Below are 15,583 nucleotides of genomic sequence, written 5' to 3'. Positions count from 1 at the left end.
TCAGAGTGATGGACGAGTTTTTGAACTGTGAACAGCTAAAATTAAATAAAAAGTTCAGAGGAAACTCTATTTTAGAAAAATAGCTGACAGAGATTTTACAGTTTTGTATAAATGTTAAAAATATTTTAAACTTTATTACACCCTGCCTCTCGCCCTATGACAGCTGGGATGAATGGATGCATGGACATGAGTACATGTGAGCATGTGAGCCAAAAATAAGGGACTATTTCTTTAAGAACTAAAACTATATATTCGGCTCTTCGGGGTGTACATTACAACCATCAGATGTTGTCGTTTGATAACTGTTGCCTAAGACCATATATCCTTCTTGTAAATGAGGTTAAATGTCGTGTTTTATAAACATCCATTCTTAAAAAAGAGCGTTCGCGCACATTTCTCTGAAGAGGGAAACGCTAATTTCGTTTTGCACCCCCATAAAGCGGTGGTATCGTCCACTCTCGCGGAAACGCCGGCTCCAGCCAAAACTCCGGCATAAGAGAAGCAGGTGGAACTGAGACAGTAGTCTGAGTGTGACTGAAAGTGGTAAGTGTTTAAAACAGTGCCCTATCAATTACCAGGTGTTGCCCCAGGCATCTGTCTTATATTTGCGTCTAATTATGATGCGAGTGATTTAAAGACTTTTGATGCGTGTTTGGACACATTAGCAGACGTTAGCAGAGCAGCTCTGAAACCCGCGGTGCGCCACTAATGTTAGCTAGCAAACAAAAGAGGTTCCCTGTGAGTCAAGTCTGACTCTCTGAAGAAAATGAAGGAGATAAATGTGGAATTTGTAATACGAATCATGTTTTTGTAACATTTAAGTGGCGACAAAATGCGACATCCTGGCACGAAGTCTATTAGTCATTCTAGCCTGGTTAGCTAACGTTAGCATCAAAGGCGGAGACCCGCAGCAGTTTGGATTTTAGCCCAAAGTTTAAAGTTTAACAGAGTCCAGACCCTTAACAGACTTTTTATTCAATATGTACCTGTGTCTTGTGCTTTAGGTGTGTGTGGTGGAGGAATGGTGACGTGTGTTTCCCACAGAGCTTTTTAAACTGCTTCTGCAGCAGTGCTGTCGTTACCATGTTTATTTTTAACAGTTCAAACGCTGGAAAAAGTTCGCGTTTAACGTCGCAGACACTGCAGCTGCGCGACAGTTACGTTTGGTGGTTTTTGTTGAAATGCAAACGTGACAACGCCTGTTTTCTTCCGAGCAGTGTCCTCGTTTTTCTGGTGAGCTTTTATATCAAGACTGAACACGAAAACGGAAATTTAGTGTGATGAGGCAGTCCCTGTTTGCTCCTTCCTTTTAACCAGCTATGCAGGCCGAACCGAACAAAAACAGTGTTTCCGAACTGGCCCATTTCAATCTCCAACAATGGCGTCACCATTCATTTTAACAGTACTCAAGTGAATTTTGTGCATTTATGAATCGTACTTGTGACAGCTGCTGCGATGGCACACTCTGCCTCTCCACACATCTCCAGGAATCACTTGAATGATCCTAATGGGGAGTAAAGTCACAGAATTCATTGTTGTGTATGTGTCTGGGATCATGTCAACATGGGATCATGTCTACATATGATCCTAAACTTCCAATGGGTCCTATACTTAAAGGCTGTGGTTCCTCAGTGCTGCCCTGAGACAAGTCAAGGTGTCCCCTGAGATTTTTGCATCAACGAAACATTGTAACTGCACAAAGTACTAAATGTCATTTCAGTTGACCTCATTGGCCTGATTGATAGTGAGGAGATATAATTGAGCAGCTGGACTTGTGATGTCAGCAGCCTTCAGCCCGAGTTAATCTGTTAATGCTAATATAGTGAGCTAATGAGGGCCTTGGAAACTAAACATCCTTTTATAGAGAGACTTCACCTGCTTTAAAAGGGTAGAAGAGAGCTGCGTCTGAACCAGAGGCAGCAGGAATCTACACTACATAAACAAAATTTCTAGGCTGCCCACATAATACACCCACAGGAGCTGCTCTGCCATAGAAACCCATGTCATGAAGCTCCCAGTGTACAGTTTACATGCTGATCTTAATGTCAGAGGTTTTGAGGTCTGCAGTTACTGAGTCAGCAGAACATATGTGCTTTACACCTCAGCACGCAGCGATCGCACTCTAACTTTACATGATCTACCACTTTGTGGATTAATGATTCCTGAACACGTCCACTTTACAATAATACAGCTGACTGCAGAATATCTAAAAGGGAAGAAATTTCACCCACTGACCTGTTGCAACAGTGGCATCCTGTTTCAGTAGTACTCAATTTCTGTTAATTCTTTAGAACGACCCATTCTTTCACAAGTCATTCTAAAGGCTGACTGCATGGCTGGGTGCTTGATTTTATACACCTGTGGCTATGGAACTAAAAACACCTGAATTCAAAGACTAAGAGGTGTGTCCCCATATTTTTGACCATACAATGTATGTGTTCTTGTGTGATAAGAGGATTGATGCAAGTCATACTTTAGTGGTGCTCATTGTTCTTAAAATCAGCTAACATTGCAATCAAAAGAAGTGATGATATTTGAAATGAGAGAGTATGACATGGCATTCTGCACATATGAAGACAGCCAAGTCTTAATTTTTGGTTTGCTGTTTGTTTTGCTTTGGCACAAAGGCTTAAAATCACAGCTCTAAAGGCAGAAATCGGTTCTTTCCTTGAATTTCTGAACGTTCAGTTGACCGTAAGGCCAGGAGGGCAACTGCAATGAAACTTCAATTAACAACGACGCACAGATATGATCCGAATGCCTTGGCTTTGGAAATCTGCTGATACAAAGTACTCACGTCATGCCAGTGTTAAATAAATTTTCTTCAATCTTCATTTAAATCTTGAAAGTAGTTGTAAAAAAAATAATAATAATTAATAATAATAATTCTAGTGTTGTTATTTTGATAATTTCATAAATATCTTGAAAATGACTCAAATTCATATTAGCAGAATGAGAGAACACCACACAAATCCAAATATTTTAGAGACTTCAAGCATCTATCATTCTGAATGAACCTGAGCTGCGCTCCTGAGACTCCATTCATAGTCACAGTATCAGATATTTACCCTAAACCGTTCTGGTTTACAGAAACTATAAAAAAAATTTGGATCTCATCTGAGGTCTTTGACCTATGATCAGATTTTTCCTCTTGGTTTCAAAGTGATGGTGGTGTTAGTAATGCCTCGCATGTGTTTTGGCTGATGCCTTCGGTCTTCCTTGGCTGACATTCCCTGAATGATGCTGAGTCAGTGCTTGTGTGCTTTCTCGTAGGAAAAGTCCTGGCAAACATCAGCACGCTGTCAGAAACGCTGGACAAGCTTGTGAGTTTTTGTGTTGATTTGTGTGTAGCAGACAACGCCGGTGTAGTCCGGCACGTTTACAGTGATAATACTGCTGGACTTTAGCGTACAGCATCCATCAGCTTATCGGGTGCTGTGCAGACTTTTTTTTTTTTTTTTTTTTTTTTTTAAACCAGTTTTCTGTTTTATTCCAGCATTGCTTAGATTTGAATGGACAAGGCAGGCAGAAGTATACAGGTACAACCTCTCACACATCTCATATATATCTGTGTGCTGTTATTTTTTTATTTATTTTTTTAATCATAAAAACGTTTCACACCATGAATTTCAGTTTACTTCTATTTTAACAGGGAAGGGTAATAGAAAGATGTGTAGAAATAGAAGTATGTTTTTAAAAAACACAGGCGTTGATTTTTATTAAATTTTTTCACACCTACCGCTGCAGAAGGCAGCTGCTTAAAGCCCAAAGATGTACTGATTTGCTACTGACGTTAAACTAATGAAAGAACACAGAACTTAAAAGTCCAGATTTTTGACCCAAGATTAGATTAACTGATTGTTACACTGCGTCAGTGCTCCTCCAATACTTGTTCCATAATTGGCCGTCTCATTTCAACAGTTACCCTTTCAGATAATTCAGTAATCAAAGTGTTTTGAATGTTTTGAATGTTAGAATACCCATCATAGATGGAGGAAATGTTTTGGGTATGAAGCATACAAAGTAAAGCATTTCTGTAAATGTACTTGAGTTGTTGTAGCTGCTAAGATGGCTCAGTCACTCCAGGGTCAAACGGATGTTTGACTGTTGTCTTTGCTCTGTAAATGTAGCCCAGCTAGTGAAGCCCAGTAAAGGTGCCGTGATGCCTGTGAAGAAGAGGAAGCTGCCTGATGCAGATGATCATGAGCAGAACTGTAAAATTACGAGGTAAACAGATCTATCTGCTCACACTGAGGGTGTCTTGTGTCTGCACCGCTAACCTTTGTCTTCTATCCATCCTATGTGCTTCTTGAACCTTTATTGATTACCTTGTGAGTTCGATGCTCTCTCAGCCGGGTGTAGGCTTTCTGAGCCCTTCACCTTCTCCTCTTCTTCTTCATTGTGTATTAAGAGTGTAGATGAATGCTCATGCTGCAGTCACAGTGAGGATGTAGCCAAAACGCATATCTTCACACATGTTGTGAGTTATGCTCCTTACTAATCGAGGCACTCAGCACATACTTGTCATCTTAATCAGCACTGCCTCAGTCTTCAGGACTGTAGGAGAGTATCTAAAGTGCCACTTTATTAGGTACCTTTGCTTTATTCTTGGATATAAATGAGGTGGATAATCCATCAGTGCCTCAGCTCTGTACATCATAAATGTCCGTGCAGACTTAATTTCAGGTTTTTAATGAAATATGGTGACAGTTTGAGTCTCATGTGAATAATCACCCGAGCCATTTGCATACAGCAGCATCTGATCTGACTTGGTAGCAGTTGATTCTAAACTGGCTGGCTGACTGGATACACCAATGTTCTTGGAGAACATCCAGCTGTGAGGCAGCTGTGGTAACCACTGAGCCACCGCGCTGCCATTAATCTGCAGGAAATACTGACAGGCTGTTTTCTGAGCCACTTTACCCTGTTCAGAGTCAGAGGTGCTGGAGCCTATCCCAGCTCTCACAGGGTGAAATCCTTTGTTGTATTTTTGCTTTGACTGTAGTCCAGCTGTTGTATAGCTGCCATGTAACAACCTCCTGAAGTTATGGCTGCACATTTATCTTTAAAATGTTTGGTCTGTGCTGAAGTTTTACCCGACCTCTGATCCGCGGTCCGAGGTCAATCAACACTGACAAGCCCTTTTCCAGTAAGAAGTGCCTGGCCTGGTTCCACAAGTACGCTGCCCCCGACAAGGTGTTCGGCCCAGAGGCCATGGAGAAGTTCTGTGAGGACATCGGCGTGGAACCAGAGAATGTAAGTCAGCAGCTTGACTCTTAGTCACTCTGCATGTCCCTTACCTGATGAACTCCTGACCATCAGGAGTCATAGGGTAACACTCAGAAAAGAGACTGTGAGGCACTCATGATGTGAGAATGTTTTATGGAGCTTTATTTTAGCAACAAATGTTTTTTTTCTGTGAAAAATAAAGATGGTAGGAAACAAGCTTTCTTACACTTGTTTGAATCTCCTCTTTCTTTCCTGCAGATTATCATGTTAGTTTTAGCGTGGCATCTAGAAGCAGCAAACATGGGGTACTTCACAAAAGACGAGTGGCTCAGGGGAATGACGATATTACAGTAAGAAATCTTATTCTTTCAGTTTATTTGTGGTTGAGGTTACAAATACGCTTAAATGTGTTTTCGTCTACATGCAGGTGTGACTGCACAGAGAGATTACAAAGTAAACTTGATTACCTGCGCAGTGAGCTCAACGATGCTGCAACCTTTAAAAATATCTACAGATACGCCTTTGACTTTGCCAGAGTGAGTCTATTTATTTTTTGTTATTATTTGGAAGTTAAGCCTGTAAAAATCCTTGAGCATCATTTTGTAATATGTCTGCAGTGTTTGTGCTCCTGACTTTGTGATTGTTATGAGGAAAAGTTGGAATAAAAATAATAATTTAAAAGCGCCAAATTACCACAAAATAGTTCCCTATGGGGTGACCATGTTTTAACCGGGAGGAGCAGATGCTACATTTAAACTCTGAGCTTCTGAAAAGATTTGGTGTGGTGACCATAAATGAAGCTTAACTTCACCAACACAGGCTTTCAGATCAAGTCTCTGAATTCTGACTCGGAGCTTGATGCAGTGAATCTCCCTGCTGATGCAGCTGGATTTTTTTTTATTTATTTTTTTAAATAACCATAAATGAGGGAGTGTCTTTTCAATTTCAGTGCAGCAACCGTGCAGTTAGGTTTAACTGTTATGACTAATGGGATTGTGGGGGAAACACTCATCAGCGCATTCATGGGATCATAAGAGATATGAACTGCTGCACTTATTACTGAGCTCACTCACTGAGTTGCTTCTGTCCTCAGGATAAGAACCAGAGGAGTTTGGACATGGACACGGCAAAATTAATGCTGGCTCTGCTGCTGGGAAGGTCATGGCCGCTCTTCCCAGTCTTCAGCCAGTTCCTGGAGGTAAATCTCATTGCTCTGATAAAGGAGATGTGAAATCAGCTCATCTTCAAACAGCTCTTCACTCCTCTCTCTGGGTTGTTTCCTCACGGTCTCCCTCCCATTAATGTCTCCCACAGCAGTCCAAGTACAAGGGATTGAATAAAGACCAGTGGTATAATGTTCTGGAGTTCAGCCGGACCATCAACCCAGACCTCAGTAACTACGATGAGGATGGAGCTTGTGAGTACCACTTGTACTAGGAAAATAGTGCAGGCCTCTCTTACAGAGCTGCTTCAAGGCGGGAATATAAACCTGTATGAAATGTCCAAACATGGAATAGGATGTGTTGGCCAGTTATCGCCCCACCTGGACCATCCAGGGCTTTGGTTTGGGAATGGCCGCTGTCGCACAGTTTGTCATAATACACAAGAACACATCTGGATCGGTTCACACTCTTAGGACAGAAGGATGAGCATGTTATAATTCTGGGGGGTCTTCCGTGATGGCTCACTGATTTCTGTGAAAGGAAATCTAATATCTGTCCATCACTTGTAGTCCAAAATGCCACAGCAGTCCTGATGTTAATAAATTTACACCAGCTTCCCTCCATTTTTGTATTGATTTTAAGATTCTTTTATTTTCTAAGTTTTAAATGGCCAGCTGTTTAAGCAAACTTTTCAACATGTATAACTGCAAAAGAATGTTAAACAAGCATTTCAGTTTTAAACCTTAAAATGGCTTCATGTCTTCACTGAACAGTAATAACGTGCAGGCGCACCTTTGTCTATATTTACGGGTTTATTTGTTTTTTGCAGGGCCGGTGCTTCTAGACGAGTTCGTGGAATGGCGAAGAAGTTGGTCAGCTTCATAGCATTAACAGCCACAAAAACAAAAGGATGAAGAGGGAGAAAACTGAGAACCCGGGAAGGAGTCTGGAAAAAGGTTTCATCCACACATACACAGAAATATGGAGTACAACCTCGTCCCTGTGGACCTTCGAATCCCGTTAGAGGCGCCTGTGCACCATCGCCCAAATGCTAAGAGGCCTTCCTCCTGCTGAGAAGACTTTTTTTTTTTTTAAATAGTGTTAATTTCAAGAAAAGAAACTGTCAGAGGGAAAATGAACTGAGAAGAGCTGTGGAATTTATGTTAAATGTTATGTTTTTTTTTTGTTTTGTTTTTTCCCCCCCATTTTTGTGTCTTGTTTATAGACGTTTTGACAGTAATAAAAAGGAAATGGAAATTCATCAAGCTGCAGAGCCCAGGTTTCATTCGCCACTCCTGCACCGTGTTAACACACTAAGGCATGCAGAAACTGGTCAGCCTGAAGAAATTTACCATTTCTTTTTTAGGTGTCAGTCCAGCAACCCCTGAGCAGATACAGCAGTTATCCCTTTACCTCCTAACACTTCTTATTAGACCACATCCTGCCAGATAACCAGCACCTAACCTGCTAGAAGCAAGTCTCACCACTCTACAGCTATCCTGAAACCCCTCTGGGCAGTTAATTTAGTGAATGCTTTAAAAAAAAAAAAACAAAAAAAAAACAACAACTTTAAAGGTACTTTCTAAAATTACCAGCTGCAAATGTCAACTAAAACTGTGACCAGCAGGGGGAGTTGTTTCCCCAGAGCTCATAATGTTTCACATTTCTTCTTGGACTTCTCCACATTTACTCATGAGACTCTTTCACCGCTGTAAATAAGAATATATTCTTGGCTGGTTAACGCTTACTGTTCATGTTGTATGCCTTGCACGGTATAATCTGGGCCCTACAACAAATTTTGAACTGCACATCAATTTAGAATGTGTAAACCAGCGGTACCCAACCCCCGGGTCCATGAGTCGTTTGGTACCGGGGTTGTTGGGCTCAGGTGTGAAATTAATGGTTTTCAGGGTTTTTATTGTTAACTCTGTTTCCCTGGGTTTTTTCCCATGTTGTAGTTGTGTCTTATTTTGAAAGAATTATTTACGCTTTACCGTAGCGACCAGAGAGCGTTAAGGGGCAAAGAGGAGGATGTTACTCTCAATGTTGTTGGTGCATTTTAGGAGGATGCTGCTAATAAAGTTGCAAAATTACACAGTTAATTTGCGTTTATTATTATATTTACAAAATAACAGTTTTTGTCTTGATCGTATCATTTTATTTGTTGTATTTATCCGCGACACCTTAAAGGCCGGTCTGTGAAAATATTGTCTGACATTTAACCGGTCTGTGGCGCTAAAAAGTTCAGGGACTGCTGGAGTAAACGGCCTGCCTTAATAAGTGGAAGATTAATCCTTAATTAAGAGAGCAGGGAGAGTCAACTGATTTCCCCCCCAAACACAAACTAAATTTACTATCTGACATCATGTCCTGTTTTATACATGAAAGCATAATAGCATAATGATTTAATCATTACAAGTAGCGAGGACATTCTCAGAAGCGGCAAGTAATTTACTCACATTTCATCCATACACAAGTCACAGTTTAACTGCTCACACTTAAAGGACTTCATCTACCTCACATACATGACCAGTTAACCTAACATGGATGTCTTTAAACCAGGCCGTGCTCTGAGGTAACAGCGTTAACCTCCATTCACGCCCATGCTGCCCTATTTCAGGTGTTGTGCCTGCACCTTGTGACCTCTGGTCCATATGCTCTGTCTTATGCTGTTTTACTTTTTCATAGTTTAGAGATTTGCCCCTATTGTCCTTCAAAAACCATCAGGTGTCAGTCTCTGCAGAAACCTGGGTGATGGGAACAAGCATTAGTGCAGGAAGGGTTCTCATTAGTTTCAGATGTCACCACAGTCCCAATAAAAATGCACACAGACATGGCACGTACCACTTCAGTTTCAAGATTCCTTAAAATACCCATTTTCCTTGACTTGACCCAGGCTGGTGGATCTAAACTTCATCTGAACAGATACACCCGTATGACGGCGTACAAGTTAAAATCATTGACCCGACCCATATGTAAGATTAACTTACTTGTTGTGTCACCTTGTGGTACAAAGTGGTATTACAAAAGTGAAGCTTAGTTCAGCTTCAGCTGTAATCTCATCAGCAGGATGCAGAGATGATCCAGGATGAAGTCATAGCATTACTTTGATGATGGCTTTAGCTTTTTTTTTTATTTTTAAATTTATGCAAAAATTGATTCCCAGATATAAAAAGTGCGTGTGCAGATTCACCCGTCAGACCTCATAAAAATACAGTGTCCAGTCTTAGGGTATGTATACATCGATCCCACACCCAACATATCAGGTACAGGTGTTCATCATTTCAGTTCAGCAACTGGGAGATGGCTGTTCTGCTTCGTTCAGGTGTTTACAGCATAACTAATAACTTCAAAACATGAAAGTCCTTTTATATTGTACATTTTTGCAGATTTTCTGAGAAAATCAAATCAGTGCAACTCAGATCTGCAAGTAAGCATGAGTGGAAATTATAATATATATAGTTATAATGCAAATATAACTTATGACAAGTTATAAGTTTGTGGCGCTAAATGTGGCGACCCTTCCAAACAAAGTTTGTAGAGCTGGACTCGACTTGAGCCATGGTGTTGTCATTATTTTGTCCACTCTCTGTAGCATCTATCAAATGTCCATGTGGAAGTTTGACGTCTGCTCACTATCCTTCTTCCTGTTGACTCTGGTCCAGTGGCCCTGTTGAGGCTGCAGCCATGATGGCGGAGAGGCGCGTCAGAGAGACGGAGCGCTGTTTAAATCTGGGGGCGGGGAGAGGAGGGTCGGGGCCAGGGTCTGGAAGGTGGCCGTATCGCTGGCCGTCCTCGTCATACTGGTACAGGCGGATGACGCGGCTGCGGCGGGCTGGCCGTGGTGGGGAGGGCGGCAGCGCTCCTTGATCGGTCACCTCCTTGTTTTTGCCTCCTGTCGCCTCATCTTCACTTTCAAAAGTTGACTTTTCAGAATCTCTGGAAATCTCCGTCTCACCATCTTTCTCCTCACCGGCCGCCGCCGCCGCCGCCTCCTCTTCCTCCTGCACCATACTCCTCTTCACCTCCCTGCTCTCGCTTCCATGTTTGTCCTCCTCATACTCATCTGTTTCACTTTGACTCTCTCCATCCTCTCCTATCAGATACAAGCGACCAAACCGGCTCTCTTTCTCCCCCTCTTCTAACTCCTTATCACTGCCTTTATTTCTGTTCTCTGTGCATCTTCCATCTTCTTCCTCCTCCTCCTTGTAGTCACATCCTTCCAGATATGCAGTGGTTTCTGGTGGCTCGTCTTCCTCTCGTTTGTGCCGGAAGCTTCTCTGAGGTTTGGCAGGAGGAGACAGGTTAGGCGCAGAGTTGTTGTGCACCACCTGGTCGTTTTCAGAGGCCGGGTTCTCGTTCGTGGGCGGCAGGGTTGTCATGCTGACCTCGGGGCCGTGGTCGGTTGTGTCGCTTTGGCGCTTTCGTCCTCGTTTTGGTGACCGCAGCTTTGCCCTGACTGCCCCTGAACACCTGAGAGGAAAAAACAGACCTTTAATGTAAAAAGGGTCAGTCCACATGTGGTGTTCTCATTGGCTCACACTGAGATTATCTAGTGTTTGCATCTTTCTCTATACTTGTTTAAAAATACATTGATTCCAATGCTGGTGATTTAGCTTGGGTTAAAACTTCTTCAAGAGGCACCAATAATGACGTAAGTCCCTGAACTCACCTCAGAACATGAGTCCTGCTCAAAGCTCCAATGCTGAATCCCAACACAAAGGTCAGCAGCACTGATGCAGCCACAGCTCCTGCAAACAGCTCGGCTGAAACACCTGCCTGCTTCGCCTCCTCAGACCCAGCATCCCTCCTGAACCTGAATGCAGCACAGCGGCTGCTTTGCTTGTATTCTCCCAGTTCCTGAAGGTTTTGACCATTGTGACCGACGTGGAGCTCATACGGCCACAGTGTAGTACCCTCTGTGTGCTGCAGGAGGCAGTAGTACAGGCCACTGTGGAGAGCACTGGTGTTGGGGACCAGCAGGCTCCCGTCATGGTGCATGACGACGGGGTCCAGTTTACCATGGGAACCAGGAGTGTGGAGGTCTCCAAAGGGGGTGTGCCAGTACTGGACCACACCTGCATATGAGAGAAGAAGTACCAAAAGAGAGAGAGTGTCACAAAAACCTTTCCTTTGTGTCTCACGTGGCAATGCTGCAGTTCCTCTTTCATCCACTCGAGACTGGTTCCAACATAAATAATAAATAGAATCCATCCATCTTTTATAAACAGTTATGGTTTATCGGTATTGAAATGGGCACAAAGCTATGGCTGTAAGCACAGAAGCTCCGCCCACCTGCTTTTCAAACCCTCTGTTTGTGAGGGGTAGCTGGTCAGAAGAAAGGCGCCTTAAAGGGGAGGAGCTAAACAGCTGCTTTTTTTTTTTTTAAAGAAAAATTGAAATAAAGGCCTTTCTGTTTTAAAAATCATTGGTTACATTTCATAAACATGATAATCAACAGTAATAAGTGGGACACCACCAACGTTCAGTTCAGTGAAAGTTTTCTCTCATGTCAGAGCTGCTGGTGTCAGAGACCCAGAGAGACACAAATTTTCTGATTTATCAACCAAAAGAGACAAAAAACAGAGTAAACATCTTCAGGTGTGTTAGTTTGTGTTAGCAGCTGGATGCGTGTGGTGGAGACAACAGCTCTTATATGCTCCAGGGAGGCCGGCCAGGTGCACTAAATAACTCCACCTACTGAGAACCTGCAACACAACACAGAGGGACACACAGCAGGCGCAGTGGGCAACCCCATCCACCTACTACACCTGTGTTTTACAGTGAACATCTGTAAGCATTATCTGTGTTTTATTGTGTAGTTGCGTCTGATTCACAAACCAGCTATTTAGCAGCTATACTTGAATAATTAAAGTTTCATTGTTAGCCAAAATTATTATAAAGTGTTATCGCTTTAGATTCCTTTAGATTGGTTTCTATTAATGTACAGTCTGAAATATTTACAGCAGGAACGTGACCGCTTTCTACATTTAACAGAAGTCAGCGTTTGCCTTCAGAGAGCAGAGAGTGAGATGGAGTCTTCACTCACCTAAGTCCTTTCCATCTCCACAGTGTAAAGTCAACTCCACCTCTGGATGACCTTTGACCCGGCAGGTGGGGGCCACAGTCAGAGTGCCCTGGCCGGTAGCTCCTCTTCCTGGATTGGCTGGGACGGCGAGGAAGGCTGTGAAAGTTAACCACCTGGTTAACATTTTAAACCTGCAGAGGAAATAAAAGTCAGCTGGTTTTTACAGTTTGAGGGCAGTAAAATACACGAGTATGTGATCGCACATGAAATTAAATGTATGCTTCTTTAGTGTCCAAATTCAGTCTAAAAACAGCAGCCAGTAAAAGTACAACGATTCAAGTTAGGAAGAAAGTGGAGCTTGTAGATGCAGAACGGAGCTGAAAGAAAGTGACCTGCAAGTCAAAAGAAGAGCAGCTGAGAACATTCCCAGCTTGTGGTAAGAAGCTTTTAGTTTAGAAGTTAAATGCAAACAAGGGCGAAAAGCTAAAACAGCTTGTTACAGAAAACAGCCAGGATAAAATAAAGACTGCTGTGAATCGTGTATCGTGCAAAGTTACTGTGGCAAGATCCAAAAAAAGAAGCAGTCCCATTACTTCCATCAAATTCCTGCTCTGACGAGTAAAATACTTGAGTGAGCTGTAAATTTAATTACAACAAGCATCTTGGCCGCACCATATAAGATGCATCAGGAGTATATCAAATTGTGAGTCATGCAAAACCACTCTGTTCTGTTAAAGGTGTAACAGGAGTGCTTGTAAAGGACTTTACTGTCATTTCTATTCAAAGTCAGCTGTTTAAAGTGATGATTCAGGTTTTTTACTCACAATAAAAGAGCACCTGAACACATCACAGGACCCCTACAGCTTTAGGAGAAACAAGTCAGTGCGAATAAATCAGATGACAAACCGTCCACAGTGAGACAGTATTTTAGAAAATACCTCAGTTCTGCTCTCAGCCTTTTTAAATTATTTTATGAGGTGAACTGTTGAGTGAGTTGGTTCACAGCAAACTAACTCAAACCAAAAAGAGTGAATCTATGAGTACAGTTTAAATAAAGCAGCTAAAGTAGAGCCCACGTGTTTCATATTTACCTGATGTGGTTCCTTCCTAATGTGGTCGTGTTATCCCTTTAAGTCTGATCTCGTGGCTCTGATGCTCGTGCTGCTGCTACAGTTTCCTCCAGCAAAGTGTAAAGTGCAGTTTCTCACATGACTCTGTGGATGTCTTCTGCTGTGATGGTGTTAAAGATTAATAACGTCACACTGACAGTGGCTTTGTTTTCACCTGCCTTCTGTACGACCTGCACTTCTCACACAACTTCAGAATAACAGTAAATGGACTGTGAGGTCAGGGAGTACCCTAACCCCTTTAACGCCATAGTGTTCTCTTTCTCTCGAATTTATGTTCCAAAGTAAGATAGTCCATTATGAGTTGGGCTTAAAGGTATATAGATATAGAATAAAGATGCAGTTTTAAATTGTAAACATTTTACATCTGGTAAGGTGTTGAACAGAGCTGCTTTAAACTGTTTTACTTGCTATAAACAAACACAGAAAACAGGTAATTATCTACCTGTGTTATTTCTCCCTGTGCAGACAGGTATCTGCCTGTGGTTGATTACACTGATACAGTACATGTACGCACCACCTCCTCGGATATACAGAGTCTTGATTCTTTGTACCACTGACCTCTATTTTATAAACACAAATGGACGGCTCCCCAGAAAGTACTAAAAGTAAGCTGGGAGTACACCTAAACTCATAACAGTTCATTCTGGCCTTAGCAAAAGTGTCTTCAATCACAGATTAATTGCTGGTTATTCACATTTGAGTGTGGGATACTGGACCATGCTAAATAAGATGTGCTAATCTGAACGAGCTGGGCTGAGGGTACCTATGAAACATGAAATAGGCCAAGCAAAGCCTAAAACTGTATAGAAGTAAATCTGAAGAAAGTAATGGCAGCACAGAAGAGACTGTGATTTGAAACCTCTTTTAAAATAAAGGGTTTACTGAAGATGAATAGCACAAGCTGTGGAAACAAAGAAAAGCAACACCTGGATATGAGTTTGTAATGAATCCAGTGCCTCAGTGTGTGTGAAGCTGCAAGAACAATGCAACAACTTCAGGCAACACGCATCAACTTTCTCTTTTGTAAAATCACTGAGGTGACAGTACTCACAGGTGTTGTGGAAGAATGTAGCGATACATCTGAAACACAAAAGAGAGGTTTAAAAATGAAGGTGGAGCAGCGAATCCACCAGTTGGAGGAGTTTGTGGCAAAAAGAACGGAGAACCAGCAGCCTTGGAGAGAACACCAGGTGATGCCTGACTACACAGCTCAGGTGATCTGTCACACACACCTACACCAAGTCTATGGAAACTTCTCTTGAATTAAAAGATAAAAAGAATGTGGTAAAGGACTCACTAATGGTTTTTATGAGGAAGAAAGTTATGCATGGTCTTTGTAGGTCATATTACTTGCTAGTTCTTGCTTTATTTTATTTTATCTGTTTCTGTTGTGCTACCTTTTTCTGAAATAATTTGCTTAACCTTGTAGGGGTTTGTCTTTGTGGTCTCTATTCTTTTCATGAAGGCATTTTAATGACACGGGATTTATTGATTAAATAAAACTTCAATTAATATTGCTAAAATGTTCATGTTTATTATCAGCAATAGTAGTAGTAGCAGTAGAAGTAGTAAGTATGATGCATGTGTTTATGGTTCTCTCATGTCAATTACTGGAACAGACACCAGAGGTCAGCGTTGTTTAACAAAAAGCTCAGAAGGAACGCGTCTATGAATAACTTACAACTTAAAACACAGTAAGACGTTTTTCTTGTTTAAAATTTTAATTGTAAATAATTCCGTGATGAAAATCATCTGATCTTAATTAATTTATCACCTGCTGTTACTGAATTTGTTTTAATTTGATTTAATTTCACAGTTTTTAATGGTTATTTCTGTGTTTTGTTTACAGCGTTAAGATTTTTTGTGTAAAGTTAACAGGTTTTTTTTATTTGTTTGGTTAGTTTATTAGAATTAGGGGGGGTATTCCTTATAATTTTTGTGTAAATTTGACAGTTTTTTTTTTTATATATTTGTACTTTTTTCTTAAAAATAAACATTTTTTCCAAAGTAAAGTTGACAAATTCTTTTTTTTT

At 41.5% G+C, this 15,583-nt stretch overlaps 2 protein-coding genes across 5 annotated transcripts; one reads left to right on the top strand and one right to left on the bottom strand.

Moving 5' to 3' along the window:
* The first annotated feature begins 422 nt into the window (after positions 1-422).
* dcun1d5 (DCN1, defective in cullin neddylation 1, domain containing 5 (S. cerevisiae)) lies at positions 423-7,653 on the top strand. Of its 4 annotated transcripts, none has more exons than XM_086262378.1 (10): positions 423-543; positions 3,274-3,323; positions 3,497-3,539; positions 4,131-4,227; positions 5,121-5,256; positions 5,488-5,579; positions 5,657-5,765; positions 6,323-6,427; positions 6,544-6,646; positions 7,222-7,653. In XM_086262378.1, exons 4-10 carry the CDS (start codon positions 4,163-4,165, stop codon positions 7,275-7,277), a joined length of 666 nt encoding a protein of 221 aa, XP_086118504.1. In that variant the 5' UTR covers positions 423-543; positions 3,274-3,323; positions 3,497-3,539; positions 4,131-4,162; the 3' UTR covers positions 7,278-7,653. The 4 variants fall into 4 exon arrangements, with proteins under 4 accessions (XP_086118504.1, XP_086118505.1, XP_086118502.1 ...); XM_086262379.1 differs by having other exon boundaries at positions 424-543; positions 5,151-5,256; XM_086262376.1 differs by having other exon boundaries at positions 429-543; positions 5,091-5,256.
* Positions 7,654-9,645: 1,992 nt separating this feature from the next.
* LOC147315126 (uncharacterized) lies at positions 9,646-12,608 on the bottom strand. Its single transcript, XM_086260322.1, has 3 exons — positions 12,442-12,608; positions 11,065-11,470; positions 9,646-10,865 (listed from the first exon to the last, which is right to left on the bottom strand). Exons 1-3 carry the CDS (start codon positions 12,602-12,604, stop codon positions 10,028-10,030), a joined length of 1,407 nt encoding a protein of 468 aa, XP_086116448.1. The 5' UTR covers positions 12,605-12,608; the 3' UTR covers positions 9,646-10,027.
* Between the last annotated feature and the right edge of the window lie 2,975 nt (positions 12,609-15,583).

This window comes from Aulonocara sp. 'chitande type north' Nkhata Bay, linkage group LG14, assembly GCF_057382095.1.
Source record: "Aulonocara sp. 'chitande type north' Nkhata Bay isolate Kocher_YH1m ecotype deep benthic linkage group LG14, A_spYH_male_GT1.1, whole genome shotgun sequence".
In the NCBI taxonomy this organism is placed as follows: Eukaryota; Metazoa; Chordata; class Actinopteri; order Cichliformes; family Cichlidae; genus Aulonocara; species Aulonocara sp. 'chitande type north' Nkhata Bay.
The sequence above is the reverse complement of the archived record's forward strand: the minus strand, read 5'-3'. Positions and strand labels throughout refer to the sequence as shown.